Below are 22,513 nucleotides of genomic sequence, written 5' to 3' on the forward strand. Positions count from 1 at the left end.
GTCCTGATTTTTGTCACTGTTTCTAAAGTTGTTTTATTAACCTCAAAATGTATAACTGGGAGCAACCTGCTAAAGTAAATCTGATAAAGAACTGGCAAATGCTGCAATTTTTAGAAGATGGCTAAATCATCTAGAAAATTACTTTTCCAAACCTCTTCTTTTTGTTTGTTTTTTTTTTTTTTTTTCTTCCATCTAGCTACTTTTGTTGCCAAAACCCACAGACAAAGAAGATATGGCAGTTCCTGTAGAATGTTTAACCAGCAAGAAACAGGCTAGTTTTGGTTCAAGTGCTAGAAGAATTTTCTGGGAGATTTCTTACTTCTCCCTTAGAGGGAGCGCTCACAGTTCAGTTGAAAGGCTCAAGATGTAGAGTGGAGGGGATGGTTGGTACTCAGACTGAGTTCTTGTTCATCTCTCCTACAATCTGCTGAAAGAACGTGCTCTCCAAGTGCCACTTGCTAGATGACACATTCCAAACTCTGGTAGCATGATGTCTTTGTAAGCAGTGTTGTGAAAACCTTTTCTCCACTTCTTAATGTATGCTCAGATAATCTGTTTTCTTTAGTGCTTACACGTGGTTCATTTCCCTTCAAGTGCAATACTTTTTGGAGTTCCAGCATAATATTTTACAATTAAGTTTGCATCTGCGTTGTGGTCGTATTTTCACACATATGAAAAGGGAGAGTGGTTGAAGACAACTGAACTACAAGCAAAAAAAAAAAAAAAACCTTTGTTTTTTTTACTTCATCTTTCTTTTCTTTTTCTATACACCACCACCACCCTTTTTTTTTTTTTTAATTTTAGCTATATGGAAGGATTGATTAACATCTCTCATCCATTTGAAGGCTGAGCAGTCTGTCTATTTTAAGATTTTCTGAACAGCCCATCACAGCAGCGGTCTGAGATCTTACAGGAGTACCTATATTTGGTTTTTTTCTGAAGGGTTTATTTGGCTAGCAATGTAAGAAATGGAAGTATGCTCTAAGGTTGCTTCTTCCAAATAGTTTGACATACCACGGTGAGACAGGAAAGCACGATGTTGGATGTTGATCTGGGACCTCCTCACCTAGTTTCTACTCTCAGTCAGTTAGTATTTTACAATAAGCTGAGAGTGGAGTATTCTGTAAAAATCTATTGAAAATAATGCTAAAAAGTGGTGGGGTTCATGGCAGTACCACATACACCTAGTTTTTCCATTCAGATGTAAAATGCCGTGGTTGTGTGCTTCCAGCCCTTCTCCCAGGCGATAGTTTGACTGCTCAGAACTGGAGGAACTTAGGCTTGGAAAACTTCAAGCTTGTCTGTGGCTTCAACATATTAAAAGGGGGTGTGTGTGGTGGGGGGAGGCAGAGGTACTGCTTTTTATTACTTTTTAAATTAGCTCTTCTGCGTCTTCAAATTCACTTTTTTGAAGGTTGGTAATTTAAATTTGTTGAAAAGGAGATGAGGCAGGTTTTATTTTTGTTGTGTGGTTGGGTTTTGGGATTTTTTTAAAGTAATGCTCAGACCTGACTGGCCAGAGCAGCCGGCCTATGGTATATGAACGGATCCCTGATCGCTCAGTCTTGACCATGCATTGAAGTGGAGGTAACTCAGTTCGGGTGGGGAGAATATTTGTGAACAGTGAGGAAAAAGGTACACATGGTTAAGAACAGGGAAGTGGAATGGGGGGAGGTAGGAATTTCCCCTTTGTAATTTCCTTTTTGCAAGTTAGATCAGCTTAGTTAATTTTGTTAAGCTGGATTTCCATGGAAGAGTCCCTGGTTTCTCCTAGCTGCTGAGCTGAATTGGTGGACTCTGGTGTCAGACAAACGCGAAGCTGGAGAAAGCTGGGAGCGGGGCATGTATTTGGTATGGTAACCCGATGGGCTTTATTATGGCACATTATGCTGTCCATTTCTTGCAGATTACTTCCGTTTAGGGAGTCCACGAATGACCATCCTATTTCTGAGTTCCCATTAATGTAATCTGATACATGTGTCATGTAGTTAATTTCGGTAAACTTAATGTTACTGTTTGCAGGTAATTTTTTTGAAACTTTTCTTTGTTTCTGAATAGGTGCTGCAAAGTTGGTAGTAGTCATAGCAATATTTTTATTGACATTTTATGTCATATCTCAAGTGTTTGAAATAAAAATGGATGCAAACTTAGGACACATATTTGGTAAGTGATGACTTTGTTTTCTCTGAACATCTATTAATACATACTTGAGCCTTAATCAAGAATATCATATTCATTTTGCTTTAAGCTTGATTTTAGACTCTTACACTTAAGAACTCCATGTTTCTTTTTAATGTGTGTCCTTGTTATATATATATCTTATACATATATATTTGTATTATTTTCTGTATTAAATATTTAACCTACTCTCTTAATCAGTTTGATTCTTTTGACTGCCAAGTATGCATAGTTTTACCTGTTTTTTTCTGTTTACTGGTACTTACAGTCTTAGTCTGGAATTGTAGACTAGGTGACTTGAACGATGGTTCTGGGAATCTGCTCTCTGCCTTTCTGTTTCTTAAGCAATTCAAAATTTACATTTTCGGTGGGGGTTTTTGCTTGCACAGGTACACTAATAAAAACATTTCAGATGTGTCCAGGTTCTACACAGAAAATGATTAGCAGCTGAGGTGACTCAAAATTCAGAGTCTATGTTTTGAACCAACTTTATCTTTAAAGGGATTTTTCATTACAAAAAAACAATTTTAGGTACATGGGTAGGGTTCATGCTGTTTAACTCCAGGCTGCTACAGTGTAAGCTGACATCTGAACCTGTCACCAGAGGCATCTTTAAATAATCATTGAAGAGACACAGGTGTCATTAAATATTGACAGATATATTATAGATATGTGCATGATGAGGTCACTGGTGTCTCTTGCTATCACAGGAAAGGGACTCATCCGTGGTTGTGTTCAAATGCACTTGAGTTGCGGGCTGCCAGTGTTAGGTGGAAGAAACCCCTGTCCTGGTAAAGCTGTAAGAAGAGTACTAATTTAGCTTCACCGCCCACACCTCCACAAATCCCTGGTGGTCTTATACCTCCATGTGTTAATCGGAGTGTCATAAATTAAGGCAGTGCTTCTAAATGTGGTTCCCGATCACTTCCATTCTTCTGTTGTGTAATGTTTTATATCGGGAACATAATGTTCAGATTTATTTGATACTTCATTTCAACCGGCCTGTTATTATAGGAGTACAGAAAGGTTTTAAATTAATAGGATATTTTATAGCAGATGACACTTTAATAGTAACATCTTGTAAAAATTTTCTTTCTGCATTTTAGCCAGATCAGCACTGGATGCAGCTGCACGCTGTGAGTGTTCATATGCATGTGTTACTGCTGTGACTTGCTTTCACTAATAATGGAAAGACTGTTGAATTTTCATAGTTAAAGTCTTAATTACACTTTAAATACTTTAAATGCAATCAGAAACTAATTTTCATCTTTTCCTGACTTTCCTAAATTTCTGGTAAAGTCTTTTTTGCTAGCGTTTCACTTGTAGTTTTATTTTGTGGCTTTTGATGACAGTGCCAGAGCAAGCAGCAGGGTGAGAATAAAAAGCAGAATAATGAGGTACCGCAGAAACCTAGATTATTTTAAGCTGCTATGAAACTGAAGATGAGATAATGTTTGTCTTTGCTCTTTTCCTTGAATTAGTACAGAAAACTAGTATTTCTTTGTGAGCTTACCTGTGGCTAAAATCCTGTTTTATTTCCCTTTGAAAGCTACAAAACCTCCAAGATACAAATGTGGGATCTCTAAAGCTTGTCCTGAAAAGCATTTTGCATTCAAAATGGCAAGTGGAGCAGCGAATGTAGTTGGACCTAAAATTTGTGTAGAAGATAATGTGTAAGTATTTTTACCTGTTGTCTCCAAGTATCTTTTTCAGATGCTGCCTTGGATCCCTTTGCAGACAAAATCAGTAGTTTAAATGATGCTTCGTAGGTTTTGTTTTGCCAACGGTTTGACCACATGAAAAAATTATATTGCATTATAACTTAATCTCTGATGAAGCATACTTAATACTTGGCAGTAAATGCAGAAATGTATGGTATTTTAATACATGCAAGATAGCTGACACCTTCCAGTTTACAGAATTAAGTATTAGTTTGACTTTGTCAGGCCAGATGCAAACTTGCCTGCAAGCAACATGTTCTTGTGGCTGTAATAGTAATTCTGCGAAGAATTGTATTTTTAAGTAATCACTGTTGCTACCTCTAACTGAAGGTCATCAGCTAAAACCGTGCTGTGGAATTGTCTTTTTCAAGTCATCTTATAAACTGTCTATTTCCATAGTACCAATGTCAGGACATATTTTCCACTTTTCTTTAAAGGATAACTTAAAAAGAAAAAATAAAAGGGAAAAATAGTATATTAATGATCAGTCATTATTGTGCTGATGCTAATTAAAGTTTTAATAAACTTCAATAAACTTAAAATAATTGTAAAATGAGGAAAGGAACTCTTGAAACACAGTTTGGTTTTGAGTTTGTCCTGTTTATAACCATATTTTTAACACAGTATTATCAGTAATACTGTGTCTAGAATATTGAATACCTTTCGGTTTTCCCCATAATAGCAATATTAATAGGTTTTTTTTAGCCTGTTTCTTTGCTCTTAGGTTGTTCCTGCTTACTGTCACCCAGAGTGTGCAGCTTTGTATAGCATCATCTATCCGCTCAATTTTACATGTCATATGTCAGAAAAGACATGATGTTAGCGTTACTGAAAGGAGATTTTTTTTTTTTCATATCAGTCACCCTTACAAGCCTTTGCTTTCATTTGCATTTAAACTACTCCAGTTTAGCTGTTCATCCCACGCTGTGTTAGTAACAGTGGTTCAGGTGGCGTGTACAGCAGTTAGTGCTAATGAATTCTGGAGCAAATGGCAACTTCACTGTGAACAACATAATCCTATGTAATATAGTAAACAGGATAACTAATCTACAAGACAATAAAAAGGATTGGTTTACATTTTCCATCACTTTACTCGGTAAAGTAACTCTGTAAGATTAGTCTTAAATGATCTTAGAAGACGGTATTTTTAGCACTAACTAGCAATTAAGATGTAGTGAAGTTGAAACGGGATTTTTCGCTGACAACTAAACATGTACAGCTTCTTCACTTTGCATTATTAGCAGAAACACGAGCACCATTCAGATTTCAAGGTGTTTTTATGTGCAGTTGACTTAGCTCAAGCTTGCTCTCTTGTGTAGGAGTATGTGTGTAGTGGAGCATGAGCGTGTACTTGGGGAGCACATGCAAAGTGAGCACGAGCTCAGGGATGACACATACTAACTAAAAGCTGCGAGGTTCTGCTTTCCGTTCTTACTGATTTGCTCCGTGACCTTGGACGGTCTCATCTAATCTCTCTACGTGGTGTTTTTGTTGGTGTAACAAAACTTGCTACCTTCTTATTCTGCTTGCTAGGAAGCTTAATATCTGTGAAGACTTAGGGTGATTCACTGACTAAAAGTTGTGGGAGTGCAAGTAATATTTTAACTTCAGGATTGTAGGGTTTGGGTTTTGTTTGTTTGTGGGTTTTGGTTTTTTGTTTTTTTTTTTTCTTTTAAGGTGTCACTTACTGATTAGCTGAGGAGATTGTTGTTTCTGTCCAAAAAATAAATAATAATAATCCTTTACTGGATATTTCACTGAAGAAACTGACGAAAAGAAAGTAGTTGCTGGCAGGAAATCCTTTATTCTTTTAATACTAGTGTGCACTTTAGTACACAGCTATTGGAGTCTGAAGTCCAGTTTCCCTTGGGAAAAATCTTTCTGAATTCCTTTGAACAGGACTTGTCATGTCTATTTAAATGTACACCCGAAAATGTTATTAATCTTCTATTATCTCCTGCTTTGGTTGCAAGATGTTTCATTTCTCTTTCAAAAGCTCCCATAACTTGTTGATTATAGATTGTTGGAAGAATTCTGAAACTGATGAACGGTTGCCCTCCTGTGAGAAAACCGTCACATTACAGCCTGCTGTGTTTGTGACAGCGCATGAGCTGTCTCGAGTGTGTAAAGTGTAGCATCTCAGAGCTCTAAAGTAACAGATGTCCTCTTCAGTAGGTCTTTTTTTCTTTTTTTTTAGCGATATTTTGTGAACATACTCCTGCAAAATGCTTTCTTCTGATTGCTTTGTATTCTTCTGTATACCCCCAAGACAAGGAAGCAGGGACAAATTTTTACCATTCGTCAATGATATTTACAGTGTAGGGTTTTTGCTGTGTATTAAACATAAAGATGTCACTTGGTTTATGAGAGCACTAAAGGTGCTAATATAATTCAAAATCCATTTAATTTCTCAATTTTTAATTATATAGGTATTTTGGAGTGGAATAGGAATTCTGCTGTATAGGAATTCAGTTATAGCCTTGTTCTATATTGGAAGGACATAATTCAAATTAGAAAAAACCATACTGTAGTCATCATCAAAATATTAGATACTGTAGCTGCTACTTCATGGGCTTTTTAGGAGAAGGAGTGATATCACTATACTTTACTAGCAACTTCTCCATGCAGTTTTACTTCTATTAAGAAGCCAGTTCCAAGACTGCTGCAGTAGCCTTGTAGCGGAATGTTGCGCTACATTCCTTTAATAACTAATAATTCTTGTGTTCATATTTGCAGGATTTTTTGTTGTTGTCTGAAATCTGTTATAACTTTTGTTATGTACCTGTGGATTTTCAGTGTCTAGTCACCCCAGTATAGGGTATTTTTTGATTGGCATTTATTTACAGAGAATTTTGTAGTTAAAATAAAGGGAAGTTCTTACTCTTTTTGGTAAATGAAATGTCCAGTAAAGTTTATATGAGCAAAGGAATGTGTTCAGAACTTCATTGCCTTTTTTCATTTATGTTTTCAGTCTTTATTTGCCATCTGTTTTTATTGTATATATACATGTATATATACAATATATATATATTGTATAACGGATGCTTAAATGTGACATGAAAGTCATGTGATCAGAGCAGAAATGATCCTCCAGTGGCTGAAATACTTCTGGAGTTCCCTACTAACTAGAAAATTTCAAGTCTTCTGTTCTGGAAGTTATTGAATTAAGAGTTTTAATCAGAATTTTTTGGCAGATGGTATGACTTAGAGGACTGACAGAAGAATATGGACTCTTTCATCTCTGATTACAAATTCTTTACAACCTAAGTCACTCTGCCAAGAGTTGTCATTAACCTGTAATCTTTCATGGCATCTCTGAACTAGTTAATACTGAGTCTGTTCCTGATAGCTGTCTATTAAATTCAACATTCCTTTAAATTTTGGCTTCTGTCTTCATCCTGGATGCAAAAGATAGCATCAGAGAGGACAATTTTTGTCATACTTCTGTGATAGACCGTTTCTTGTTTCTAGCCTGTCACTATTAAGTTACCATGACAAAACTGACGTTGCAGTTGTGTATGTAAGGATGTGGTCCTTCTGAAACTTTGCTTAGAATAGATGTTCAGACGTGACCTGACAACCATATGATTGCAGAAGAAATGTGAAAAAAGTTTTGAACATAACAGGATTGTGCACATCTGCAGCCCCTTCCTAGAGCAAGCTACAGAGGTTAAAGAAATCTTGATCAGAATGGGATTAAAGCATCTGTTAGAATGTGTTTGTAATTAATGAGATATGTGCACCTATATGCTTACGCAGTGGTGCTTTCATGAATCTCAGCTGAAGACTTCATCATCTTAATTTATGTAATTTTTTCAACCCTTAGTCCTCTTTCACCTTGTGTATGTTAACTCTTTTACTCCTAGCTTCAAAATGTTAATGCTGGGATATTTGGGGCCTGAGGCAGAACAGATCTCTTTACACAGTACCAGTGAAAAAGGATGAGGAAGTCTGGAAGCTTCCTCTCACTGGAGTGGTACACCCACCACAGCCCATGGCAGCACAGCATCCTAGCCAGGTCTTCACATTCCCGTGAAGAATTCACATTCTTTACAGCTCTGGAAGGCTTCCATTTCACAGTGCATCTCTTCTCTCCAGCTCCTTTGCTACTTGGAGTTTTGCCAAGTAATTGGTGTCAATAGATTGTGACAGTTTTGTTGGAATGTGTAGCTGTACTTCAAGATTATATTCAACTTTTGTTTAAAATCACATCAGTGCATTTACTCTTTTTCTTGGATTTAGGTGTCCTGGTATAGGTACAAGTAGATAGCTGCTTTGACTTTCGTATGTGATGCTGCAATATTGATTTAAAATGCCTCTGTTCAGTTAGCTTTTAAACTCATTGACACATTTTTGTTCATCATGCGCTTACAAAAAAGCTTAAAATGTTGGTTATGTGACTGTGCTAAGCTCCTAAAATTATTGTTTCAGGCTTTTTAACTGCAGGGAATTTTCTTAACTACATTAACAGCACTTTTATTTTTTTTATGACACTTTTAATATACACACACGTACTCTGAAACAAAGATGATTAAGCGATCAAATGAAATGAATACAGCTGGGAATATTTACTCTATTGTTCTCAATTCAGTGGTGCCATAAGAGCACACAGGTTAGTTCAAGGAGATTTTGCTTTATTTAAGTAACTCATGAATGGTCTTTCAACTGTATCTTTCACAATTTGATAGATCCTATCTAAAACCCAGAAATATTTCACATCAGTAAGTTGTCCTATTAAAAATAAAATTGTTTATTTTGTTTCAGTTTAATGAGTGGAGTTAAAAATAATGTTGGCAGAGGAATAAATGTGGCCTTGGTCAACGGTAAGTGACATTTTGAGTGAGCAGACTGTCTTAATTTTCAATTTTTTTCTGAAATTTAAGGTGAAATACTGAGACGGTGAAAGGCAAGCAGGAGAAGAAAAGGAAATATTAGTCATATTTATACTGAGATCGTTTCAGATCTTGGCACTTAAACCTTTTTGTTAGCAGAAAACGTACATTTTTGTTTCTAAAAACATGTAATAACAATAGTGGAGTGCTGTGTGGTGACAATCTCGGTGATATATGAGATAAATTCCTAATGCACTTTGTGCATTGCCATTACTAATAAAGCTGTGTAAACGAAATTCTTCTCTTGCTCTCTTTTCAGTGAAACTTGCTTGACAGTTCTGTTACTACATGGAAAGACCAGCTCATTATTTTCTAGCTTGAAATCAGTATATTTGATTAATCCATATCTATAGATCTTCTGCCTAAATATGTCATGTTATTTAATTGTGTTCAGGATTCTTCCATCAAAACCAAACAAACTGACCTGTGTGCCACCTCGAAAGCTGAACTGAATGTCAATACTGGCGGATTTGTCTTTAATGTGTAGGAAGCAATTCCTTGTAGCACTGAGATAGCACTTTGTCATTTCACTGCAGTATAAATTCATGTTGCTTTTGGACTGTACTCAGGTTTATGTCATCTAAAGCATGACTTGAACAATACTTGCCTTAATCCTATTTTGTCCTCCTAAATTGTCTCAATCTGTTCAAAACCAAAATACTTGCCTCTGTATTATATAGCTGCCAGTCTTTCTCCCTGTCTTTCAAAATTTAAATGAAAGTATGCATTAAAAAACCCCGGTCTACCTTACTTCAGTGTTTGTCAACAGCATAGTAAAAACAACAACAAAAAAAAGCAAGCAGCTAATGAAACTACTATTTCATTCACTTTCTTCTATTTGTTCTGGATGTTTAAATTGACCAAGAATTTCCAGTCTGTAGCAAAACACGCAGTGTAATTTCTAATCTTTCTTACTTTTCACATGTCACTAAAGGCAACCTATAGCTGTACTATCTTATTTTTGCAAAAACAACTTTTTTAAAAAAGCAAATATATGAAGTGAATTCACTTTATTGGTTTCAGAGGCTGTGGGCTTTTTGTTCGATTTTGCTTCAAGTGGAATATAAAATACAAGTTTGCTGCTTCTCTTCCCCACTCCCCCCCCCCCTTACCTTTTCCTACACCTTTTCACAAACTACTATGCTGTTTAAGGAGCAATCTTCATAAAAGATAAGAGTTACCATAGTAATTGATTTATATGGTGTCTTCTGCAGCACTTCATCTGAAAGAGTCATTAAGAAGAGTTGGGCACGTTGTCTCTAAAATAATTTTGGCTCTATTTGATGACACCAAATATTTCTTTTTCTCCAGGCAAAACAGGAGAACCATTAGACACTAAATTCTTTGACATGTGGGGAGGAGGTAGGTGCAGTTACCTTAGCTGGTTAGAGAGAAATAAATGCCTTTTTTTTTTTTTTTTTTTTTTTTAACTTTTATTTTTCCCTTCCGCACCTCCCTACCCCAGGTTCCATCTCCATTTCGTGTGGTGGTTTAAGGTGATAGTTAAGGGTGTGCTTCACCTCTACCTTTGTAATTGTGATGAAAGTGCAACTTTAAAGAAACACAAATAGTTGAGGTGGGAGGGAATGGTTTGGTTAAACAAATGCACTTGTTCTCCCGAGTAGTTCCCACTTGTGGTTATGTCTTTACACAATATGGATGAAACCCTTTCTATAAAATGTAAAAGTTCTCTGATGCGTTTCACCTTTCTTCCGCTTAGCATCTTTGTGTAAATTTATAAGTACACTTACCAATATTCTTAAAAGGAGTGTTTTCACAGGAAGGCATTGCAGGTGTTTAAATATGGGATGTTACTAAACAGGTTTGTGTTCTCTCTCTTTTCAGATGTGGCACCATTTATTGAATTTCTGAAGTCCATCCAAGATGGAACAATAGTGTTAATGGGAACATATGATGATGGTGCAACCAAGTATGTAATTTATTTATACAGCAAATATTGCTTAAGCTTTTAAATGCTGTTTTATACTGAGGGGGGAAAAAAAAAGCATTCTTTATCACAAAATGACTTTTCATAAAGTTTTGTTCTTCCAAGATGATGGATTTGAAGCTATGCTTTCAGTTTATTAGTTTTATAATGCTGATATGATTTGGGGACAACAAAGATGGAGTTAAAACTAACCTGGTGTAATGGGTTATGTATGTATTTACATAGAGGACTGTTAGGTGTTGCTTTTGTGATCCCAGCAATAGAGAAACAATAAATTAGACCCTGTCCTGTTAAACCATGAGAACCCTTTAGCAGAAATATCACAAGTGTTTGAAAATCTGAAAAGGCTAGAGACTAATAGTTGACTAATTAGCAACTGCTATATGGTTCCTGAAGACCCTGTAGGTTTCTACGTGCTCTCCTAGCATTTGTACCCACTTTTTAATTTTTTTTGGCTGATAGAGGGGTTTTTTGTTTCCTTTTCTTACAATATTCTAATAATATTTAATTTTTTACTGATGTGTTTTGTACGTTATTTTCTCTTCTCATACAATTTGTTATCCATAGCTTGTTTGTATTTTTGATACAGGAGCAGCTTTCCTATGACAAAGTCCTGACTTTGCAGTGTGCAATATTTGCAGCAAATAGTTAAGTGTCTGTATGTTCACTGCTTTTAGGAGAAGGAAGCAATTTAACGCTTCTTTATGCCAAGGCTGGATCTTCTGTTTGCTCTGTTCACTTGTTCTGTAACTTTTCTTTTTGCTCATTTTCCTTTCTTCTTTGATGTTTTAGATAATAAGTAGTTAGTTTGTTTCAGTAATCTTGTCACAGCTGATGTTTTTGAAAGCTTGTATGTAGATAAAATATCAGCTAACCAAGAAGGTGAATTTGGCCCATTCAAGCTGACAGCCAGGAACTACTGCTTCTTAGTGATATGACATAATTAGCCAAAACCTTACCACTGAGGGTTGATGGCAATCATAAATGTCAGTTCTTGAAAACCATTAAAATTATGAAGAACCAATATGTTTAAAAGGTAATTATTTTTTTAATTAAATATAAGCTGCCCTAATGTTTTAGAAACTTGGGAGTGTGCGTTATGCGAAAAACCTCCAAAGTACTTTAGTAATTTTCATAATTTTAGCTTAAGTCAGTCATACAATTATATCTCAGTAAGTAGTAATAATCAGAAGTTGTGTATCTTTTTAGTGATCGAGCAAATGCAGTAACTGAAAGAAAGAAATAAAGAGCTGTTATTTGGAGGTTTTGGAATGATAACTTACCCTACAGAATTGTTTTCCCTTCTGTACTAAAATCTCATACTTGGACGATGCTGTGGGGCAGCATTCTAAATTTTTAACTGACCCAAGCAGACAAGACTTCCTTTCATATATTTAGTTCATTCTTTTAATCTAAAATAGCTTTTGCTTTATCTAGACTTCAGCTTGAGCCTGCAAACAACATTTACTTTAAAAGCTGACTCTTGTAGTTTCTAGGAGAATTGCTAACATGACTTGAGATGTCTGTATTTTCACAGGAGAAGGTTCTTGGCTTTTGTTGATGTACTGATAGGTTTGTATGCTGGTTCATTGAGATTATAATATTAAAGAGCAGTGCTCATTAGATCAGGTGATTTTAGAACTAGCTTTATCTGATTTTGAAAGATCTTGTCCAATACTGACTGACTTAAACTATATTTAATCAGATTAAAGCGGGAATGGTCCATTGAACAATGAAAGCCGTAAGGGCATGTATTTTATTCACATACTGAACTCTGTTTTGCTCAAGGCTTAATGAGGAAGCACGGAAACTGATCGCTGAATTAGGAAGCACATCTATTACTAACCTTGGCTTTAGAGACAACTGGGTCTTCTGCGGTGGAAAAGGAATTAAGACCAAAAGTCCATTTGAACAGGTCTGTGATTCTATAGCTCTACTGGAATTTAACAGCTTACATTAATGAAGGCATAGCATGTTTTATAAATACCATGCATTTGTTCAAGATGGGTATCTATTGCAGTAGTGACACACTGTTATTTTCAAAGTTATTCCTTGACTAGCCGCCTCCTTTTAAATGTACAAAAAGATTCTTTGGTGATTCAGAAATAAGAAAAAAAATCTTATATGGGCTAGATCTTATTAACCCAATAACTGGGTAATTTATCTTCTTAATAAATCCAGTTGAACTGAAGAATTCAAAACTTAGTGCCTAATGCTTGTATTTTAGATGTACTAGCAACAATGGTAGACCTCCCAAAGGTAAGTGGTAGTTAAGGTGTTGGCGTTCCCCACTGTTCACTTTGCTATTCTGTCAAAAATTATTGCTGCCATAGCAAAATTCATGAAATTGAGTATGTTCCCGTACTTCAGCTGTTACAATTCTGTATGTCATTGTTGCCTTTAATTACCGGTAAAGGTAGCTTTGTACTAGGACAATATGGAAGGCACATTCTTTTCTACCAGCTTTGCAAGGGAGTGGGAACTAGTGCAGGAGCAGTGACAAACTCTTGGAGGCAGCCACGTCTTGCCTGACTGCAGATGGCTGCTGGGTAGAAACATAAACTTCTAATTTTTAAAAAAGGCGAACATTCAACATTAAATAATGTTCTTTAAAAATCCAACTGTTCCCTCTTCAGTGCCTTGTAAATTTAGTATCCTCATATATATTTTCCTAGTGGTTCATGTTGTAATGCAGTTGGTCTTTCCCTTGCTTGTCTGTCTTCCTAAATAAACATCTAAAACAAATTTTTAAAATGTTTTCCTGGTATGGCTTAACTGTTTTTAGCATACACTTGTCTAAACAAGTTACGTTGTGTTGAGTACTGAGAGATTGTTGTACTTAATACAAAGCACAAGAGGCTGATAGTGATGTCTTCTCTTTGTCCATGGCCTGAAAATAAGCAAATAAAATGTCTTTTAAAGTTGTGAGTTAAAGCAAAAGGATTAATGACTTTATGTTAACAATAGATTGATATTTTTTATTTATAGCATATAAAGAACAACAAGGACACAAACAAGTATGAAGGCTGGCCAGAAGTTGTTGAGATGGAAGGCTGTATCCCTCAGAAGCAAGACTAAATGAAAACAAAAGGAAAGGAGAAAGACCATAGAAGAAAATGCACTTTCTGCTATTATTAGGGAGAGGGCTATGAAGGAGACTGTACTGTAAATAATATTTTTAAAGCATGCGACCATCTTGTCGGTGTGTGCATGAGCACTGACATTTTGAATATTGGGATTATTTATTGCTAACACACATAGAAATCCTTTTTGTAAATACATCCAAAATAAAAGAAACATCAAAACATTTCTATGCAGGTTTCCTAAAAGCACAGTATCTAGTTTGCCTGTGGTAAATAATATCTTGTAGATCAACTGGCTAATAAATTGCATATGCAGATAATAAACAGATCCTGACAAATGTTGTACTGTCCTCTTAACAGCGTAATGTTGCTGTGACTTATGTAAGCTTTGTGGAATATTGTAGATTTTAGTGATAAGTTAATAAAGAGCTTTAATTTTTTTTTTTTTATCCTCTGCCTTTTTAATGGCAGCAACACTTTTTATTAAAGCTATTTGGTTATTCTAATAATAAGTGCTCCAGAAATTTATTTTATGTAGTTTCCCCATCAAAACTGAGTAGGCAACGGAAGAGTACATGGTAGTGTAACACGGTTATGCCATGAGAAGCACAACAAATTATTTTTATTGAGGAAAGAACAAAAGTAAATACATAAACAGTGTGTGGGATATTTAAAAGCAGCTTGGAAGGATTTGTATTTGAAAATAATGTTTACTTTGTGGAAGAGACTTGGCACGTAAAGGAGCAGTACTGCTGCTAACTTGTTCAGTTTTGATTGCAATTTTCGTAGTGATGCCTAACCATTGATTCCACCTATGGTGGTTCAGCTGTAGTAGCTAATCACATAGTAAATGTGCATAACGGAATAGCTTCCTCTTCTAGTTGTAACATCAGGAATAAATTTCCCATCGCAAAGAGCCTGTTAGAAAGTAGTCAGCCTTCTAGTGAGAGCTGTTTTAGCGTGCACAGCTGTGCTCCTTTACCACCTGCGTTACATCTACTGTGAGCTGAGGCAACTTGTTCTTGCAATGCTTTCTCGGAACATCTCACTGTGTCTTGGGTTATTCAATGTGTGACACTTAACTGACAATGTTTCCTTCATCTTTTTTTTTTTTTTTTTTTTATGGAAAATAAATGGACCAAGTTGAAGTGGCCTGTTCTTTAGCTTGCATCAGAGCTGTGAGAAAACATAGCTTTCTTTGGAAACTTTTGTTTCTTTTAAGTAGGGCCAGCTTGAACTTTTCCTAAAACTAAGTTGGTATGGTATTACTGACAGTGTTGGTATTCACAAAATAGGGGCTGACGCAGAATTGGGTGTAATCTCTTGGAGCTTTATGTCATGAGTTCTTGTATAATCTCCAAAAAATTCTAGCTAGTACCATGGCACATAAGTCACAAAGGGTTTTTCAGGAACCCACAGTGCAAGTTGAACACGGTGGCACTCAAAATACTATTATTGTTGATTCCTTCTGAGACAAAATTAATTCTGTGCACTAAAAATTTCAAGCAATATTGAGAATTACCTTGTAAGTCAAATAAATAGGCTGTGATACCAGAGGAAGACTGAACTCTGAGTTGTTCTCTATGTTTAACTAGCTTGTTAAATAATGTGATTTTTCCTCATGTTTAATATAGAACAGCAATAAATGCACCTTATACAGTGAAACAGCTTTTGTTAAATGTTTCAGATTTTCTTGTGTAGGTGGTCATGTCAAAATCATGTATATTTTTTCCAAAGTACCCCCCCCCTGTTTTTATCAGTTGGAAAATAATTTCTGTTTCATAACAGGCTGTTGTGGAGAACTAATTCTGTAATTCCTGGAATTTTCACAGAAATACAGTTTTGTTGGTGCATATGCCAGTATTGGTTATGCTGCTATCCAGAATAATATCAAAACAATTTTGAAGTTACTTGGCAGGGGTTTGAAGAGGAAAAAAACATTTGCCTGCATTAATAGTTTCCCTGGACTAATCTTGTCTTTATTCTTTTGGTTTTGAATGCCATTGAATATTTCATCTTTGATCAAATTAAAATTTCCTCTACAGAATTAAATGGAGGGAAAATAAGACTAAAGGCAGACCTCTTTTAGTCCTTGTAACTTTTAAATTTTTGCCTTTTTTTTTTAGCGATCTAAATTAAGTAAATATTTTATGACTCTTTTAACCCCTTAAAGTTGCACCTGCCACAAAACCTTTACACAATGGATTTTAAAGCAATAAAATATTGGTTTTGTAACCTCTTAAATAACTTGATTCTTGTGCTTTTGGTGGAAATCTTCCTCTTATTCTGTAACCCATGTCCTGACAGCTTTAGCGTATCACATTTAGTAAGACTGTCTTCAAGTATACTGAACTCGTACTGGAGTGGCCATGCAAACGGGGTCTCCTTGCTCTTGTCCATCACCGTGGTCTGTTGACTTGCTACAAGATCTAGTCATACCATCTCCTCTGCCTTAAGTGAGCTAGTTACAGTGTCCCCCTGTTGAGGTAAACTTTCTGATGCTTACTCTTAAGAAGTGAGACCTTCTGATAATCTATCTAAATTTCATTTGAGTTGCCAGGCACAAAGATTACTTTTTTGGCCTCCCTGGTGTCTCCCACAGCTGGCGGTAGGAAGTATTCAGTTGCAAAGATGAAGGCATTTGGTACCGGTAACTTCGTGTGAAAGTACGTGTGTGTGACAGAGCTCCAGGATGCGTATTTTCCTGCACAGGGTGATGGGAACATTTGCAGCATCTTGCAGACTTGTTGAGAACAGAGCGGTGAGGGAAGGAGAGAAACATCATGGGGGATGTCTGCCTTGGAGTGCAGCTGTGAGACGGGGCTGGGGGGGGGGAGGGGACGGACACAAGAAGGTTGTAACTTCATTTTCACTAAGGGGCTGGGATTCAGGCTACCTGAAGGCAACTTCATTGTAAAGCACAGCTCTTAATTGCTTTACATGGATAACAGGAGTCTTAAGAAAGAAGCTGACGGGGGTTTCTGCCTTTACATGCCCTCTGCATCTTTCCTAATGTTTTTCATGATCAAACTTTTTTTTTTTCCCCCCGCACACACCCCACCCCATCCCACCCCTTCTCTGTAAACAGCAGAGCCTTTTACAGCTTTAGTTTCCCAAGTGCTAGTTTGGAAAAAGCTTCCTTTTGCTAAGCATGTTTGGCTTTCCAGATGTCTTACTGTGGGACTTGGTTCCCTCAAACAGTGACGTGACTACTAAATGCTTGGTGTGTATGTAATGTCTCCTAAACTGTTTGGATTTTCTGCAGTCTTAAGTGCTTTTCAAGAATGAGTTTATTAATAAAATAGAAGCCAGGTGGACAACTTCAGGAGGGGAAATAAGTGGTAATACTGCCACCCAAGTGCTGAGTGACTTGCCTGTGTAAGGGTGGGAAGGGCTGTAGTTGCTCCCTAAACTGACTTGGGTCATGACTAAGGTGCATACCAAGCAAGGGACTTTTTATTGATGAAATCCTGTTCAGTTTTATGTCTGTAAGGCCATAGCCTAGCCTTAATACAAGGGGACTGCTAAGAAAATTAAAAAAGACACCTGGAAGGCTGGATGGGAAGCAGGAAGGTGCAAGAACAGCTCTCAGCCTGCTCAGTGATGCCATGAGGTGTCGGTGGCTCCTGATGCTGTACTAGGGATATGTGAGACCTTGCTTCTCGCCTGCTGAGCAACGTGCCAGAAGGGCACAAAGACCTGGGCTCAGTGACCACATCCTGCTGCTGCCTCCCTGGAGGAAAAAAAAAAAGAAGAATGGCAAGAAAGAATGTGCTCTACTTGAGATGTTTCATTATTTTAATATTTGCTTAATCCCACTTTTAGTCCCTCCTTGCTGCTCCTATAGTCAGCCCTCTCAGCCTTGCAAACAAGATCTAATGCATCCTTCACCAACTCAGGTTAAAACAGGTTCTTCAGATGCCTCTTTCTGTGCTTAACTATCCATCCAGATAGGTTGTCTCATGTACTATCAAAATCTTCTTTGCTGAAAATTGATTACTTCTTTGCAAGTTAAAAATTGATGACTCTCCTCTTGGATTTCTTTTACATTCTTCCTGGCCCTATCTTTTCCTTTCTAAAGCACGCAACACAGTTCCTTTAATCTTGTGTTTATCCTTTCAAGGTTGCAATAATCTGTAAATCTTTAATTACCCATTCCCTCAGAAAGGTCTGTTCCTTTTTAGGGTGTTGTCCATAGCAGGATATAGCTACAACCTCGCTGACATGAAAAAAAGCCCTCCCAGCTGAGGAGAAATCACGTCTCCTCTTTCAGCTTGGTGGATGGCAGTGGGAGGGAGTGCTGTCTTCTGTGGAACGTAGCCTGCAAATGTTTTTTTCTTACCAAATGCTGCAGCAATCCTTTCTGACTAATTATCTTCCTTGGCCTTGAATATTTCAGCATTGTCTTTATCAGTACACCCTCATGTTCCCAGATCTTGGCAGCTGAATCATCCTTTCCACTGGAAAACTTGGCTTTTACAGCTTAGCCCTCATAGGTGCCTTAAAAGCTTCTACCACACAATGTGGGTAACTACACCTTGTATTAAGCTTTGTAGTGTATTAATAAATCAAGATCATCTGTTTATTATCCTTCGAAGTACGTGGAAATGAAAACTTTCTTTCAGGGCTTTAGACTATATATGAAGAGAGGTGGGGATCAGTATAGAGCACTGTAATAGTCCAGCTACATTGTCTACTATATAAAATGCACAGAAATCGCTCCATTCTCTATGGAAAATTTCTGATCCCTGGAGGCAGCCCAAAGCAGCTGGTTAATTCTGTTCCTCTTGTTGATTTTGCACTACAATGCAAGAAGTTTGGAGTGGTTTCTTAGCATTGCAATTATGGGGCAATCAGCAAATGGAAAAAAAACCACAGAGCCCAACTAATATTTCAAGATTATGTTAAGTGGTCAAAATTGTATTATCACAAATACGGTCTCAGCAGAGAGTACAGTACTGTTCTGTCGTGCCTTAGTGCTGTTTAGTCCTGAGTGACCAAAAACAAGGAGGGCTTTTCCAAGGGGTTACTTATAAAATCATTGATCAATGGAAAATGTGTCTGCCCTGAACCATCAACCCTTCGTACTGTAGATGGCTTGCTTGTTCTCCTGAGAGGGTTCCTGTATTATAGCACATTGCGAAGGATCGTAAAACTTCTACAGGAGGTGGCTGTAGCATTGGATAATCCCAGAATTTTGGTTCTACCTAAATCTCTTGAACAGAAATCACTGAAGTGGGTTTATTTCGCTAGCTGCTTTGTTTGTAGAACTTCTGTCAAATACTCTCCATTTGTGCTGTGTGGGTCTTGGTTTCATTGATTTCTTTTATGTTAAAAGCCTGGAGTTTTCAATGTACGTGAAGTGTGAAACCCCATTTGGACAATATTCTGACATTGGCAGCGCAGTCAGCTCAAGGATGTACAACCCCTGTTCATCTCCCTGAATTCTTACTGCCACGTCCCTGCTGCAGTTTGCTGCTCCAAACTGAGCCAAGTCTCTTGTTTTTCTCGTTTGCGGAGGGTTTCTGTGACCCATGTCGTTAAACCGATGGAGGGGCTGGTGTCAGGGGAGGGGGTAGGGAGCCTGGGCACACACTTGGCCAACCTGGCAGGCAAACCCAGCCTGCCACGGAACTACAGGCTAAAACTTCAAAATCAGCACGAGTAAGACTTAGTTCTCCAAGTTCCAGGTAACTTCTGGGTTTGCTCCCATTGGCATAAGCACCAATGACTAGCCAGCATCATTTTTTAAAAAGTCAAGTAACACATCTTAAAATGGAATTGAGTAGTATCTTGATGTTGTGTTCCTCTGCACGTTGATTCTCTTCGTAATATACTAAAAACTCAGTATGTTTAACATCAAAATATTGTTTAGCACATGCTGAGACAGAACAGAGTGTCAAATTAATTTCTTAGATTATGGGGCAGATTGGGCCACGCAAAAGGATGGGACATTGTGTCAGTTGTCAGCTGTTTTGTGCTGCTGGCATGAGGTACAATGTACCTTTTGCCACAGAGGGGAAATCATCATCCATGTAGATAATAACGCAATCTGGTTTTAAACCCTAGTATAGTGTCAAGCATTTTCTCTAGAAAACAGAAATGCTCATGAAATGTGTTTGTGCTCTGCTCCACAAATAGAAATTTTCAGGACTTTGGGGAAAATGACTGTAAAAATCTTACCCAATCACAAGTTTCAGCATTTTAGTTAAGGCATCCGGATATGCACATAGCTTGATATTACCAAAAAAAAAAAAAAAAAAAAAAAAAGCTGATGATTCCTGAAGTATTAACAAGGGAGAGTGCAGTTCATTTAACATTACATGAGCATAGCAAGGCTGAGAGGAAGATGAGATGGCCAAACCCTGAGACAGGCTCCGAACTTTTAGCCTGTGACAAGCTGTTCTTGACAAGCCGTTCTGTGCTTGCAGGCTGAGGTTCAGCAGCAGGTTTCACAAGGTATGTGGCACTGCCCTGTAAGGGACCCGTCTTTCTCCAGTTCGGTTAGTGCATCTGAGCTCCCCTTGTGCGTCTGCCTTCACACTCCCAGGCACTTCATTTGTTACCCCTCTGTGCTGTGCAAAGTGATAGCTCCCCTCCGCAGATGGCCACCCATTTGCAGTCAGCCCTGGCATCCAGATTCCAGCCTCGGCCGGAGGGCTCACCAGGCAGTGTTCCCTGCTAGCCGTGACATCAACTGCAGTCTCATGTTCCTACCTGCCGCCCTGCTCCCAGCCTTGCAGAGTTGACATGGTGGCCAGAGAGGTTTAATTCCCGTTTCATTCTCCACTGAGTAAATCGTTATTTATTTAACAGAACTATCCGTGGAATCACACAGTTGTCTGTCCAGTGTAACAGCAGACTCTGGGAGAGGCATAGGTATTTTAGCACTAATTATCTGCAGCATTAATGTAGAGTTCACAGGCTGAATTTGTCATTTGTGTGTGAGAAAACAGCTTATTTGACTTCCAGAAATATGAACCGCAGGAGGCCATGTTTAGGAAGTGCAATTTTAGCCAACTGAGTATTTTAGTCTTTGCTTGTCCTTGAAAAAATTGCACTGGGGTCTGCAGCAGGACTTGCCCAGTAGTCACGACTCAAGATGGTTACCGTACAGTCCCAACTGGCAAACCACAGCTTTCAAAGTACATGGGCTGAGAAACAAATGCAGTGACCAGGTAGCCAAAGCATTATGTTGATGATCAGGAGACCTGCCTATTCTTTTTTTTTTAAAAAAAAAAAAAAAACCAAAACAACCTAGGTCTGCCACTGCTTTTGCAAGTGATTTTGAGCAAGTAATTTCTCCCGTTTCCCATTTATAGTCAGAACACCACTGCTACTACTACTGCCCTCCTTAGTGACGCTCATTAGATGTATAGGTGTGAACCTTTTTTTTCTCAGCTGGGTGTTCTTAGCTATTGTCTGCCTGTGCTGACTGACTAACAGTAAAAATTGTAGAAGTGTGTAAAATCCTAAAAATTGCTATTGCAAATCCTTGCATGAAATGAAAAATAAAGTCATGATACTGCATTCACTGTTACTACTGCTACTGGATCTGGGCACTCCAGATCACCTGGCAGGACAGACGAGGCACAGTCAGGAGAGGATTCAGAGTTATCATTTTTTGGCAGTTTATGTAGAACCAATAATAACATTTATTCCACTCTGATACTTCCTGCTATTCCACCTTGTGTTATATCTGCCATAAGTTAGAGGGCTCAGACAAAGATTGCCTAATTTGTCATGAAGTCTGCCACAGTGGGATGATCCTTTTATATGTTTTTAATACATTCTAGCCAGCAGAGTGAGCTGGTATAGGTTCAGCACTTTACGTGACCTAGCCATGATGGTTTTGGTCTATGAGGAACTGCCCTAAAGTCAAGTTTGCTGTCTCGTGAAACCTCATCCTTCAATGAAATCAAGCATCTCAACTCTGTCAGAAACCTCAGCCAAAGCAGATGTCCTTTAGCATCATTTCCTTTGCATGACCAGTGCTAATTGTTACTGTTTACTTTACACATATGTTTCACATACTTGTCATTCACCGAAAAGAGGCATTTTGATAGCAATGGAGACAATCTCTGTTTACTAAACATCCTTTGACAAGGGATCTCCAACAGGCAAGGACACGATGGTGTTCTTCAGTTGCCAGTGCATGCACAGGCTGGCACGTGGGCAGACGGACCAGCTGCGTTCCTGCAGTAACTCCTCAGAGTATGTCAGCACTTCAGTCAACAGCACAACTTTTCTCTTAAAATATGCAGCCAGTGCACGTGCATTTCTGTTTTCAAAACAGCATATGTCATTTTCACTTTCAGGTTACTATTATCCTTTCTTCAAAAAGTAAACTTGTGGCATTTTTCATAGGTTTGCTACTTTTCACAAACTGCTGTTCCATGCATAAAAGGGTGGTGTGAGAGAACAGGACAGAGATAAGACCTTTCCCCCACTCAAACTGTGAATGTCTTTCCAATTTTTTTCCTAATCTTGCTTGTTCAGATAAGCACACACGTGACTCCTCTCAAACAGAAAGGATGTATTATTGCAAAGCTATACAAGGGTATTATAAATCTATGTTTTCAAAGTCAACAACCTTGACCCTTCTGTCCCAGCACTGGGAAAAAAACCCATCCTATTAAACTGAGTAAATGAAATTCATCCCAGTGCCATATGCCCACAAAAGTAGCTGAA

The 22,513-nt window shown here is 37.7% G+C and overlaps 1 protein-coding gene across 4 annotated transcripts in view; it reads left to right on the forward strand.

Annotated features, from left to right (window-relative positions):
* FAM3C (FAM3 metabolism regulating signaling molecule C) overlaps positions 1-14,331 on the forward strand; it is a 33,519-nt gene extending 19,188 nt beyond the window's left edge. For 2 of the 4 annotated variants that reach the window (XM_055808136.1, XM_005242486.4), the window contains exons 3-10: positions 2,059-2,163; positions 3,285-3,314; positions 3,728-3,851; positions 8,664-8,722; positions 10,103-10,153; positions 10,637-10,721; positions 12,528-12,654; positions 13,728-14,331. In XM_055808136.1, coding sequence (XP_055664111.1) covers positions 2,059-2,163; positions 3,285-3,314; positions 3,728-3,851; positions 8,664-8,722; positions 10,103-10,153; positions 10,637-10,721; positions 12,528-12,654; positions 13,728-13,817 — 671 coding nt within the window. In that variant the 3' untranslated portion in view covers positions 13,818-14,331. The remainder of the gene's footprint in view (positions 1-2,058; positions 2,164-3,284; positions 3,315-3,727; positions 3,852-8,663; positions 8,723-10,102; positions 10,154-10,636; positions 10,722-12,527; positions 12,655-13,727) is intronic. The other 2 variants (XM_055808138.1, XM_055808137.1) reach the window with 2 other exon arrangements.
* The last annotated feature ends 8,182 nt before the right edge of the window (positions 14,332-22,513 follow it).

This window comes from Falco peregrinus, chromosome 6 (assembly GCF_023634155.1).
Source record: "Falco peregrinus isolate bFalPer1 chromosome 6, bFalPer1.pri, whole genome shotgun sequence".
Taxonomy (NCBI): Eukaryota; Metazoa; Chordata; class Aves; order Falconiformes; family Falconidae; genus Falco; species Falco peregrinus.